Here is a 13,823-nt window from a genome sequence, read left to right as displayed (position 1 = left end):
TTGAGGTATATTGTAGTTTTCTTTAATCAAAACACAATGTTGGCACAAAATCTTTCTTTCTGTACAGTAATGTATTCTCACAACAGAAATCCCAGAAGGTAAGGTAGGATTATTGAATATGATGAGATTTGTTTTAAACACAGCAAGAAGAAGAGCCATATATTTGTGTAAGTGTTTCATTATGACAGTACATCAACCCATGCTATTTAAGTATTTTCATCGAGAGAACATTACGTAATGTAACATGTTTTTTTTTCCCTCCAACCCCATTCGTATCTGACAATATTTAACTTTATAATTTGTATTCCTCACTGGAGTTGTCCATCATTTGTAATGGCTCTTTCTGCAGCGTGGTTCTATAGAATGGCTGCTCATTCTTTATAGAAGTACTCAAATTGATATTTGCAGGACATGTGTTTACTCATTCTTTAAGTCATTGTTCTTGAGTGAAGCAGTCTAATTGTCAGATTTCAAACTAATGCTAGGATTTAGTCTCTTGGCTCACTTAAAACAGTGGGCATCAAAAGTCCCTAGAAAATCAGAAATGTCAGACAATAAGAATTCTTCACCCCATGTCATTTGGGTAGTCAAAATCACACTACAGGTTTACAAAGCTCTGGTGAAAACAACACAATATCAGACAAATGTGAAAGTGACAAACCTGCTCGGACAGCTAGAAAGTGCTCCTCAGAGTTACAGCATACACAGAAGCTGAAAGTCGCTCACATTAAATGGGAAAAAAATTCGGATCTCAATACCCTTGTAATACACTTTGAACATCATATGGTCCTTTCAGGAGGATAACAATGACCAACAAATAAAAGCCTTTAAAGAGCAAAAACAATGTACAGCACATTATCCAAAAGAGAAACCCATTTCTAATGCAGCTCACTAAAACCGTCGCCATGGTGTTGTGGTAACTGATGTACAGAAAACAAGTGACATCTACCAGTGCCATGCTTTCAAGGGTGCTCAATCCCCTCAGCGCTGTAGCCGGCAGGAGGAACAGCTGGGCTCACAACACCCTTAATTAATAAAAAAAACAGACTTTTCCTCTTGATAGCTTTTGTCTAATGTTCTCCCTTTAACTAACCATCACTCTGCCTCGAGTGAAATGGGGACAGCAGCAAACTACTGTTTGTTTTCGAGAAAGCAGACAAATGGTTGTCATGTTGTTGTTTTTTAAATTGGCTCGTGATCAAGAAGACGCACTTTGATTCCAGCAGCTTCACCAATCATGTTGTCTCTCTGTTAGAATACAAATCAAGCACTGAAAACACACATTTCATCTGAGTAAAGGTAAAATGGCTCTTTGGAACACCCCCACCCGGAGCTGTTAGACGTGGGTCTGCATGCGTTTGTGCACAGGCCTGCTGAGCTCAAAGTTGTGAGAGGAGGACTGGGAGGAGGACGAGGTCTTGCTGTCCTTGTCAAACTGCACGTAGGCGTCGTGCTTGCTGTAGCTGCTGACACTACTGTCACACTGCGCGTCAACAACGGAGCTGGAGTCGCTGAGCGAGCTCCGCTGAAACTCCCGCTCACACAGCTCCATGGAGCTGCTGCCCATTGCCAGGACCAGGCGCTGGCTGTAGTCATACAGGCGGTGGGGACCAGCACCCAGCGTGCTGTAGATGTTAGTGAAGGACATGCCGGTGGGCACTCGCTGCTTGCCTGTGGCCAGAGATCCAGTGGGTGGGCTTGGAACTACGTGGTCTGGAGTCTTGCTGGGGGCCAGGGTGGACATGGTGGGGGTGGCGTGGTGCTCGTTGAAGGTGTTGACACTGTAGTAACCGTTGGTGGGGTCCTTTCACATGCAAAAGAAGAAAAAGGATAAATTAGAAAAACTAGATGATTTTTGTTTCCTCCTGTAAGTGACGCAATGTTTTCTTTTTAATCTTAATCTTTCCTTTCTCTTCAAGATCCTTGAGAAGGAAGTCACTAATCAGTTATGTGATTTTCTACATAGCAATAGTTTATTTCACATGGCTCAGTGCTTGGACCAATTCTATTCACCTTATATATGCTTCCTCTATGCAATATTATTAGGAAACACTCAATTAACTTTCACTGTTATGCGGATGACACACAATTATATCTATCAATTAAGCCAGACAAAACCAGTCAGTTAGCTAAACTTCAAACATGCATTAATGAAATAAAATCATGGATGACCTTCAATTTTTTTATGTCAAAGTCAGACAAAAACAAATTAATTGTGCTGGCCCCTAAACACCTCCCAACCTTATCATCCAAAGATATAGTTGAATGGCTGGCCTCCAGCCCTACTGTCAAAGAGTTATCTTTGATCAGGATTTATCCTTTAACGCCCACTTAAAAATCCCTAAAGAACAGCATTCTTTCACCTTCGAAACATTGCCAAGATTCGGAACATCCTGTCTGAAAATGATGCTGGAAAACTAGTCCATGCATTTGTTTCTTCCAGGTAGCACTATTGTAATTCCTTACCATCAGGTTGCTCACATAAGTCCCGTAAAACTCTCCAGTTGATCCAGAATGCTGCACTGCGTGTTCTGACAAGAACTAAGAAATGTGATCATATTTCTCTTGTATGGGCTTCTCTGCATTGGTTTCCTGTGAAATCCAGTATTGAGTTTAAAATCCTTCTCCTGACCTACAAAGCCCTAAATGGTCTAGCACCAACATATCTAGAAGAGCTCTTAGTGCCTTATTGTCCCACGAGATCTTTTGAGTATGGGCTAGACCTGGTCTACCTGTTAAGTGACTTGAGATACTGTAACTATTGTTATGGTTTGATGCTATAAATAAAAAGTTAATTGAATTGCAAATAAAGGGTAATTGGTTCTCTGAAACTAAGCCATCAGATCTCCCGCAGTTGACATTTTGCCTAAATATTCTCAGTGCAGTGTTCACCCACCTTGATGTGCTGGAACTCCTTCTCTTCTTCCTGGAGCACCTCTAACTGCTTTAGCACAGGCTCCTGTTGGAACTCACCACGGCCAATCTGCACCATGGTTAACCAGGGAAGAAGAATACAAATCAGTATTTGCCAAGCTGATGACAAAAGGCTTCATCAGAGCATCAAACTGCATTTGCTCACCATTATCTGTTTGATGCTTGTATGTTCCTCGCTCTCCTGTGCTGCATTGTGATCCTTGTGGACAATCTCCACCCGAATGTCATTTTTTGCAGAAACCACTCCTTTGAGATCTGGCGGTGAAAGAGGGACACAGGAGCATGGCTGATGGGCGGAGGCTGACAGACGCATTGGTCTTGTATTACAGCGTAACCCCGCGTAACGCACTCATGGCAGCTTTAATAGCTGCTCCCCGTAATGTAGACTGGTGTATACACAACGCTCTGACCAGCCTACTGCAGTGGGACCTTAATTCAACTTACCGAGCTCTTTCATAAGCCCATCTTAGTAACACTTACATTTACTGAACCTTATGGTACGATTCTGATCACTATCTGCAATCTAATCATGCTGGTGTAGCTGGTATAATATGTTAAATAATAAATAATATGTTAAAGTTCTCAAGTTTTAATTCTAAATGTTTTCATGCTATTGGTTAGGGAAGGTAATTACCAGACGCCTCCTGATATGATATTATCACAATACTTATGCCACTATACAATATTATTGTGATTTTAAACATATTGCAATATTCTGCGATATATTGCAATTTATAAACTTTATCCCAATTTCTAAGTTTTCCCAATTTCAAATTATGTCCCCAAAAGGAAACTTTATCAACATCTGTTTTATCTAAAAAAATTCATTTCTCGGTTTGTTTATCTCACTTCAATTTTATTGTTGCAAAATGGGACAAACCTACCAACACATATATAATAATAGATTGATACTTGGCGTTTAGGTATTGATACAATATTGCCACTGAAAATATTGAGATACTATTCTGTATCAAATTTTTCCCTCATCCCTAATGAGGATGCTATGGAAGATACTTACTTGGGCGGGGGGGATTTGTTTGGAATTATACAACAGTAAAGTCATTTAAAATGATCAACAATGATTGTGTGAAGTCAAACTGCTCATCAAACTGGGAACATGGAATCATTCACAAACTGTTTATTATTTGTCTTACTCTCTGTTTTCACATCTCTCTGGCGTGACAGGGACACGGGAAGAGAAGACATGACCAGATGGACATCCTCTGTAGATAGTAACGAAAACAACAGAGCTGTTATTAGAAAACAATTACAAGACAAAAACTGTTGACAGAGCTACAAGCTGCCAAGCGGACTAAGACCACATGTGAGTAAAGGACATTTAGTCATTTGTGGGGATCCTGCCATTTGCACAGTGAAGTAGATGTAAACAAATGCAATCAAAATGTCCTTCAGAGTGAGCAGATGTCAAACTGTGCAGGAATATAAATCTAAGACTACAGCAACGGAACTGAAGGAATACACTGTGTTGGCAGAATATAAGACTTTTTAATCCTCATCACAGCCACTTCACACTCCGCTGTGAACAGTGGCAGTGAGTGCTGAAGATCACCTGCCGATGATGTTATCAGGACCACATCATCTGCAAGTAGATGAGATCCCCTGACCCTGGAACTTCAACCCCTCTTCACCACGACTACGCCTCTATATCCTGTCCATGAATATCACAAATAAGAATTGGTGATAAAGCGCACCTGGCGGAGGCCAACACCCACCTGGAATGATTTTAATTTACTGCCTCCCCTCTGTCTTCCCTCTGCAGTCAGTCTCATTAGGCCCCGGACCCCCACCAACACAGACTCTTAATACTACATCCTGGACTATATACCTGTCCTCTGCACATTCTATATATCCTGAACCTCAACATGCTTGCACATCCTGCACCAATCTATCCAGCCTATTTTTTCTTCACATTAAAAAGTTGCAGGTACATATTTGTTTCTGTATTTATTGTTTTTTCACTTCATATTGATGTTAAATATGTTTATGTACACACCAACAACCAAGACAAATTCCTTATAAGTGTTTCTTACTTGGAAATACATTATTTTGTGATTTTGATTTAAATAACCTCAGTGACTTCCACAAGGGAAATTGGACAATGCACATGGATACATTTCTTTAAATGTGCTAGTGTTAGCCAGCCGGCTAATTTTCATTTTTTTTGGTGAGATATTTTGAGACCAGAGCAACAGGAGAACCAGTCTGCTTTGTCTCTTCCATGGCAGAGGCTACAGCCTTTCTGGCCTTTTGGTACCTTGCAACCGTGTTGTTAGTGCACCCAACACTAGCAGTTCCTCCCCATGTGTTTTGGGCCAACAGGTTAGAACGGGTGGTGCTACGTCCATTTTTTGGGTTGTGTCCAGCTGGGTCCTTTTTCGGTTTACCATCTGGTCTTTTAGAACAATTCTTAGTTTGGTGCCCTCCCCTGATACCACTTTGCCATGTGAGACCCTACCAGGAGCACCAGGCTCCAGACAACACAGCCCTCATCCACGATACTGTGACAGTTCCCAGAGAGGTGTAATCTTTGAGTTTACAAAATTGACCATTGAAATTCACAAGTTTTTATAACCACAGATTGGTTATACATTTTAGGCTCAGACAGAAAAGGTTAAGGTAAGGTTTAGACTGCTAGTGTTGGCTGACAAAAAGCAGCATAGAGCTCATGAACCACACAGTTTACAGAAATCACATGCACAGAATAAAAAAGAAAACAAACACTGCAGTTTGTGTGTTTCAGTCTGACGCAAATCTTTGAAATCATTGGGACCTTACTTCTCTGGAATCTGGTGCAGTAGAAAGCGCCTAACGTCCCCAGGAGGATGGAGACGGCGAGGAAGGCTCCCACTGCCACACCGATGATGACAGCCAGTCGCAGAGTATCTGAAAAAAATTAATACAACACGACGTTTCAAAGGGACGTCGCTGTGCTGTTGCTTCACTTACACAAGTCTTGACAATCTCGGATAGATAAAAATAAACACTATAACTTGCACAAATATAAAACTCTTTAGATTTTTATTGTATGCTTTTATCCAAAAACACTAGTTGTGTTATCTCCTCCATCTCTTTTTTTTAATATTCATTCATAGGAATAATTTATAATGACAAATATATGATTTAAAAAATCAACCATGTTATGAGTTTTGGCGTTGCATAGTTTGTCCACCAGAGGGCACTCTACAACATCCCTGTTGATTATTTTTTTTTTTGTTATTGTGTTTTTAAAGGACAAAGGAATTTAAGTTTCACATCTTAAGTTTGTATTTTTTTGTAACTTCTGTTGTGACATTGAAACAAATTATACGTATATGTATACTCATACATAACTACAAATAACTAATGTCAGGAAAATCTGTTTATGTTTTGTTCTTTTCTTAAATATATATATACATACATACATACATACATACATACATACATACAGGTATAGGTATATATTGTATTGCTTTAAAAATGCTTTATTGGTTGGGCTCTAGAAATAAGCATTTGATCTGTTTAGACGGAATTGATAAGAACTAGAATTGAAAGAAGAATCAAACTTCCTAACGATGCCCAACCCTAGTCATGGGTTGAACAACTGTACACATGGCATCGCTGCTTTCAAAAATAAAGAAACAGGACTAGTCCGTGGTTGATTATTATTTAAAGGCAAAACTTCCTATTTGCTATTGCCAATGTGTGTATATATATATATATATATATATATATATATATATATATATATATATATATATATATATATATATATATATATATATATATATATATATATGTATGTAAATATAAATATATGTGTGTGTATTTTGCTGAAAATGATTAACATAATTTTTGCACCACCATGCTTTACTGTCTTCACAGTGTACTGTGGCTTGAATTCAGTGGATGGGGGTCGCCGCATTGCGGCCCCTAGATCCCAAAAGAAAAATGTGTCTGTCATCAATCCACAGTTTGAGCAGCATGCTTGTCATGACTGTTGTGTCTGTTGGTTTTATATGACTCTACAACACTTACTAGTAAATTATTTGCCATGTAAAAATATCACTTCTACCAAAAAATATGATTTATGAGGTTAGTGATGTTTATTATTTTCAACACAACTGTCCAGCATGTCAGTCCCCACTGAGCTGTGTCCGGGCAGGAACTTCAACAACTTCCTTACTTACCGCTCTTCCGCATTATTAAACTGGAAAGTGCACCTCTTGTCTAACCTTACATTGTTTTTTATGAGCTTTAGATCATTAGAATCAGTATTGTCCATATTCTGCTTCAGTGCATGGACCTTATTTATTAAGAAAACATTCAAATAATTTGCTGTATCAGAGGGTTTAGTCACAAACATGCCTTCTGATTCCACAAAGGAAGACCCTCCAGTTGTCCGTCTCCCCATTATTTCATTAAGGGCTTTCCAGAGCTCTTTATCATCTTGCTTTACAGCCCATATTCTTTGCATGTAATCTTTTTTATCAATCTGTTCAGTTTTGTAACCTGATTTCTCAGTTGACAGTTTTTGATCTGTCCCCCACTAATTCAGACTTTACTAATTTAGATTTGGCATCATCTCTTTCCTCCATGAGGCTCTTTATAGTCTCATTCAGCCATGGAGCTGGTCTCACATTTACAATAGACTTTCTCATAGGTGCATGCCTATCAACAATCTTCATGAAACAGAATGTTTCTCAGCAGCATACACATCAGTCCAGTCAATTTCACCAAAATCTGCCAAATTTTTTTTTAAATTTCCTGGTAATTGCTATAACATTATGGTCACTAAAATCCACAGATTGTGAAACTGGTTTTGTGCAGCCTTCAGGAATATTTGTGTAAATATGGTCTATACAAGTGGCAGAAATATGGCCATTGCTGGTATTAAAGTCACTGGTTGGTTGAAAGATCATCGGAGCCAAATTACAAGCATTGATTTGCAAACCAGTCTATGTTCACATCCCAAAGTAAAATTTCACATTTGTAACTGTCATTTAACATACAAAAATTGTTCAAATATTTAAGAAATTTGGAACCTGTGATTGGATTTTAAACCAAATCTTCTAAAGAAACTATTCCACCAGAATTGTAAATTTTTTGAAACAATTTCAAGTAGGAATCGGTCCTCAATGCCCAATCCTACCCATAACATGAACTTTTTCCTACGGTAATGTTTAGGCTTAGGTTTAGTGCAGTCAGTTTTCAACACTGGCTACCAGCAGCTTCAGGTCAGCATTCTCAATATTATTATGATCAGCTACATTAAGATTTCTGTCTATGGCGTTGCCCTCACCTTGTTCTTTGAGTCGTATGATCTCAGTGTCAGAGCCGAAGCTGTTCCACGCCGTGCAGTTGTAGATAGTTTGGAAATCGGCGGGGACGACGTTACTGATGGTCAGTGTGGAGATCACCCCCTCTTCTGTACTGACTGTCTCTACAGTGTAGCGTCCAGACGTCCCAGATTCTAAAACCGTCTCCTTCCAGGACCAGGCCTGAGGGATAATATACATGTTACTGGGAACACACTTTTAACAACATTTTCAGGCATTTTTATGTGCCCAATATAATGAATGCAGCAAAAGGGACGATTAAGATGGTGGCGCGCACAGATGCAGTAACCTTTCTTCTATTTGCAATTTCATTTCGTGCTTTCACAATGAGTTCTTGAATCCTAAAACAATCACACTACCTGAAGAGCCCTGTAATGCATTCCAAGCAGACTGCCTTTCAACTTAATTCAAATATGGTGTTGGCCTGGTTTTCCCCACTGTCCCTACTTGTGATAATTAATGCTGTTTGCTTTAAGAATTATCTCTTAGGGGGCTTTCACACCTATCTCGTTGACTAGCAATTTTCAGTTTGATCCAAATCAAGATTACAGGTGTGAAACCTCCACTGTTAGGACCCCACCAAAAGAGGTAGTCTTAGTCCGGATGAAACAGAACAATGGTCTGGCTTGTTTCTAGTGTGAAATAATTGTTGAATAATAACAATAATAATACTACAGTTTATTTGAAGGCGCCTTTCTCGCAACTCAAGAACACCCTACAGGGTCTACACACGTACATAGGACATTTTAAAAACAGCATCAAATAGTATACAACAATAACAGAAAAAAGCAGAACAATAGACATTCAAGTGGAATGGGCAGTTTCAAACAGATGTGTTTTGAGTTGTGATCTGAAATGGAGGAATTAATCGATGTTTTTAAGTTGGGGTGGTAATGAGTTTTAGAGATGGAGAGCAGAGTTGCTGAATGCTCTGCTCCCCATGGTGGTGAGAAAGGCAAAGGGGACAGAGAGGTGTATAGAGGAAGACAGGGGGACTTTGAATTGGATACAGAACCGGACCATGAACCAGTGGAGCTGTTGGAGGACAAGAGTGTTGTGGTTGATGGAGGGGGTTCAAGTTATGATACACAGAAGCACGCAAATCTGGTCTGGCAAATCTGGTACCACCCCCGAATAACCACAAACTTTGTTCAAAGTTTGTGTACCAAACAAATCAAAATCTACTGTAACCTGGATAACGCATCAGCCACCACGTTTTCCAAACCTCTCTTGTGGCAGATCTCAAAGTTTTATTCTTGCAAAATCAGTGCCCAATGCATTAAGCGCTGATTGTGATTGTACATGCGGGAGAGAAAAACCAGGGGGTATTGATCTATGTAAACAACTACTGCCATAGAGCTAGATCCAACATACACCTCAAAGTCCTGTAGTGCAAACAACAAAGCAAATGTCTTTTTTCAACAGTAGAATAGTTCAGTTGAAACTTCCGAAAAAAATAACACACTGGGTGGTCGATTCCCCCTGCATCACCCTGTAAGAGAACAGCGCTAGCCCCCACTCCGCTTGGTTTTACCTCTAGTTTGAACAGTCTGGTGAAATCTGGAGCTGCAAGCATGGAGGCACAACACATTTGTGCCTTGAGACCATCAAACGTGGTCTGACAATCTGTGTTCGCCAGGCGCTCTCGCAGATCAGATGAAAATATCAAAATTTGATGATACGCTTGTTATCCGTTTGTTTCCATTCTTTAATTTTTCCATTCATTCGTTTTGTTTTTCATTTGAGTACCAAATTGGAAATTGGAAAAAATAGTCTTTGTTTTCCTTTCGGTTTTGGAAACAAGTCATATTTTGATTTTATTTTGAAAAACAAATGAACAAATCATACACAGGTTATTTGGGTTAAACTTTGCAATCCATCAAGTTAATGTTATTAATGGAGTGTTGGTCTCTTACACCACTAGTTTGCATCCATGTCCCATTAATGCATGTTACTAACTTAATAAGCTTCTTTCTCGCCACGCAGGTTTCCTTGGATTGTGGTGGCACCTGGATGGTGTTTGCAGCTGCTATCACTGTCCTGCTGGACACCCTACACAGCTATTACTACTACTAGTCATCATAGTTCTATTATCTTAATTGTTATTATATCTGCCACTGTTCTCTCTCTCTCTCTCTTTATTCACTTCTCCCTACAGACCTTCTCCAGAGCCTTCAGGTTTCGGGGCTGTTGCTGTGCATACAGACTTTCAGCTCCCTCCAAAGATTTTCCATTGGGTTCAGGTCTGGAGACTGGCTAGGCCACTCCAGGACCTTGAGATGCTTCTCACGGTGCCACTCCTTAGTTGCCCTGGCTGTGTGTTTCGGGTTGTCGTCACGCTGGAATACCCAGCCACAAGCCATCTTCAATGCTCTTACTGAGGGAAGGAGGTTGTTGGCCACGATCTGGCGATACATCCATCCTCTCCCAATACGTTGCAGTCGCCCTGTCCCCTGTGCAGAAAAGCCTCCCCAAAGAATTTTATTTGATGGATTTTTGTTTTAGTTTCTGTCTCTCATAGTTGAAGTGTACCTATGATAAAAAAATTACAGACCTCTACATGCTTTGGAAGTAGGAAAACCTGCTAAATCAAATACTCAAATACTAGTTCTCCCCATTGTATCTATTACATACACAAACAACTATATAACACTAAAAAATTTGAAAAATCCGACAAGCATAAGTTATTCTCCGTAACAATTTCTTGTAGTTAAAAGAGTACCTATATATCAAAAAGTGAGTTAAAACAATGGGGACTAAGCATGTGACCCAATGATGAAAGCGATGGCAATGGCTGCTTTGTCAAGTAATGGAGCACAGCCTAATTCTTTCAGAAAGACTTCTAAATTACTTTAATCACCAATATTTCTGCTTAAAACTATTCAGCTGTTAAGAGGTGGTCACTTTTCAGTAAACTAACCAAAATTGGCCATGAAAATAATCACAACACAACATCCTGTTTTAAATGTCTTCTCTCTTTGCTATCAGCTGTCTTTTCAGGCAACCCTCCTCCTCCCCTTCCACCTCTGGTCATCATCAACCATGGCAATCTGAGTCCCTTTCGAACATTTAGGTCCAATGGTTCGGTCTCCAGGTTCCTTCTCCACCATCACCAGTGTTTAGACTTCATCGGGGGAATATGTCTGACTTCTCTACCCCTTTAAAATATTTTTAACAATGGTGTCTAATCCCGAAAGTTTATTACATATCATGCTTATTTACAAAAAATCTGCATATCTGCAACAAGATCTCTCCTGATTGAAATACAATCTGACTGTCTATGGCAACTTTTCTGCACTAAATTTAAATGGAGCGCACAGTTAGTGACGCTAAGTATGTCAGTCAGTAGGGTATGGTTTCCCCCTTCTGCCCCAAGTGGAGCTTGACACTGCCAATTTTGTTGCGTTCCATTGTACTCAGAAATTGGGATTTTCCGACAAGAAAAGATGCAAATAAACGGTAATGGGGTGCCTACATTTCAATACTGCTGACTCACAATGGGGGACCAACAGACAGACAGAAAGAAGACCGTTCAACTTTGAGCCCAAATAAAAAATAAATAAGTAAAAAAAATCACACCACCAATCTCCACCCGCAGCAGCCGTCAGGGAGGGGGCGGCGCTAGCCCGTGGAGAGCTTTTGGGATAACTGCTCCCTCCCATCCGGGAGCTGCTCACTCAGTCACACCTTGGGCTTCGAGCAGGCTCGTGCCACTATAAGGCAGCAGCACCACAAACAACCCCCTTATTTGATCAATAAAGGGCGTATATTTTGTACAGCCTCAACAGTTTTTTCTTCCCTGCACTTTCTGATGCTTAGGTTGGTTCAGATGTTAGCACTCTTAGCCATGTTGTGTCAACTAATACTGTTAGCAGTGAGGCGCTGCACTCAGGTCAGAGGGGACGTTCAGTCTTTTCCCGCCTGAGTAAGGCGGATAAGTGGAAAGTGGTGCATGCTGGCCGTTGTTCCTCTGTATCATTAGATTGAAACGTATCTACAAGGTTGCTGGAGGTCTTTTTTAATATCTCAACATGGTTCTCTGTTTTTTAGTGACGTTTCACACTAATGAGATGTGTTCAGAACATTGACCAAATCTCTTTAACATGAAACGAAATCAGTAAATTGAAGGAGGAATGAATTGACTTACGATACGGTCTGGAGGAGGGGTGCTGCGGATGAAGCACTTAATCTCACCCTTTTCTCCGTAGAGCACCTGCTGGGTCTGGGTGCTGGAGATAGTGGGGGGACCTGTAGAAGCACAGACACTCAATCAACTAGTGTCAAACTAAAACATGGGACGTTATATAGACATTGTATTAGTAACAAGTACATACATTGTACACAGAAAAAATATAACTGTGTGTATGTAGGATGTTTATCTGTTTAGTAAGAATGAAGAGGATTTAGCCTTGGCTGGACAATAGTGTTGCATTCTGTTCTATTCTACATGAGTGCTCTCCTCTGATTAATTCTAATCATTTCAATAGAACGAATGTGATACAGTAACAGTGGACACAATGACTGATGAGACATCACCAAAGATGACCGTCAACAGTAATGGTATAACGGCCCATGGTTAATCAACAGTCACAGTTTTGGAATGCATGTGGAATGCTGAATGTCTAGTATAAAGTGAAAGAGGTTACACTGCCCTGTACTGATTGTCAGGTTCCCAACAGTGTCATCCTTTGGAGTGATATTATTAGGGGTTGTCATTAGCCTGGAAATCCAGCCCCAAATACAAAAGTTTAATTGTCTGACATCGAGTAATGAAAATCACTCATCTTGAGAGGCGGTACAAAGCATGCATTTGAAAATCTCACTGCATGCAATTGGACAACACTATGACCAATCCTAACAACACACTGGGTGATGTATCAAGAGCCCCTATCCTGGCCCGCCTATATCAGATACACAGATGTGATTGGTGCAGCTCGCCTCTGGCCCGCCTATATCAGATACACAGATGTGATTGGTGCAGCTTGCCTCTGGCCCCGCCTATATCAGATACACCAATGTCATTAGTACAGCCCAGATACAAGGGCACAGTTATTGAGCAGTAGGGATGAGCCCAGTACTCGGCTGAAACGAGTATCTGGTACGGATAAAGCACTTTTGCAGAGTACAAGTATTATACGAGTAATACAAGTCAATATCTGTGCTCGGATTGAATAAAACTCAGCTGACCGCGACTCAGCTCACTCACACACACATAACACTGAGAAAAACGCTCCCTCTCTCTATCCCTCAGTCAATCAGGTCCGTGAGTCTTTTCTGTTAATGTTTAGGGTTTCTTCAGCTTCAGGTTTGTTATTTAATTTGTTTTTTTAGTACTTGCTTTACCAGGAGGTTTCTGGTAAACGTGGGGTTTTGGACATGCTACTTGGTTTAAATGCAACTCCCGTGGCGTCTCTGACGTCAGAAATCTTTTTATTTTTTTAACCGTCAGCTGGCTTTGTTAAAGTCAATGTAGATCTGAGAAACAGCATCTGCCCCCCCCGCGCCCGCCCCCTCTCTCACGTTCTCTCTCTCTCTCTGTCTCTCTCTTACTCT

The 13,823-nt window shown here is 40.4% G+C and overlaps 1 protein-coding gene across 1 annotated transcript in view; it reads right to left on the bottom strand.

Moving 5' to 3' along the window:
• LOC117955456 (kin of IRRE-like protein 3) overlaps positions 1 to 13,823 on the bottom strand; it is a 198,763-nt gene continuing 184,940 nt past the window's right edge. The window contains exons 10-16 of the mRNA XM_034889984.1: positions 12,418 to 12,518; positions 8,234 to 8,432; positions 5,731 to 5,838; positions 4,089 to 4,157; positions 3,080 to 3,189; positions 2,897 to 2,983; positions 1 to 1,804 (exon numbers count right to left, since the gene is read on the bottom strand). Of these exons, the coding sequence (XP_034745875.1) occupies positions 1,337 to 1,804; positions 2,897 to 2,983; positions 3,080 to 3,189; positions 4,089 to 4,157; positions 5,731 to 5,838; positions 8,234 to 8,432; positions 12,418 to 12,518 (1,142 nt within the window). The 3' untranslated portion in view covers positions 1 to 1,336. The remainder of the gene's footprint in view (positions 1,805 to 2,896; positions 2,984 to 3,079; positions 3,190 to 4,088; positions 4,158 to 5,730; positions 5,839 to 8,233; positions 8,433 to 12,417; positions 12,519 to 13,823) is intronic.

The sequence above is a fragment of the Etheostoma cragini genome, chromosome 13 (genome assembly GCF_013103735.1).
Source record: "Etheostoma cragini isolate CJK2018 chromosome 13, CSU_Ecrag_1.0, whole genome shotgun sequence".
NCBI classification, from domain to species: domain Eukaryota; kingdom Metazoa; phylum Chordata; class Actinopteri; order Perciformes; family Percidae; genus Etheostoma; species Etheostoma cragini.
The sequence above is the reverse complement of the archived record's forward strand: the minus strand, read 5'-3'. Positions and strand labels throughout refer to the sequence as shown.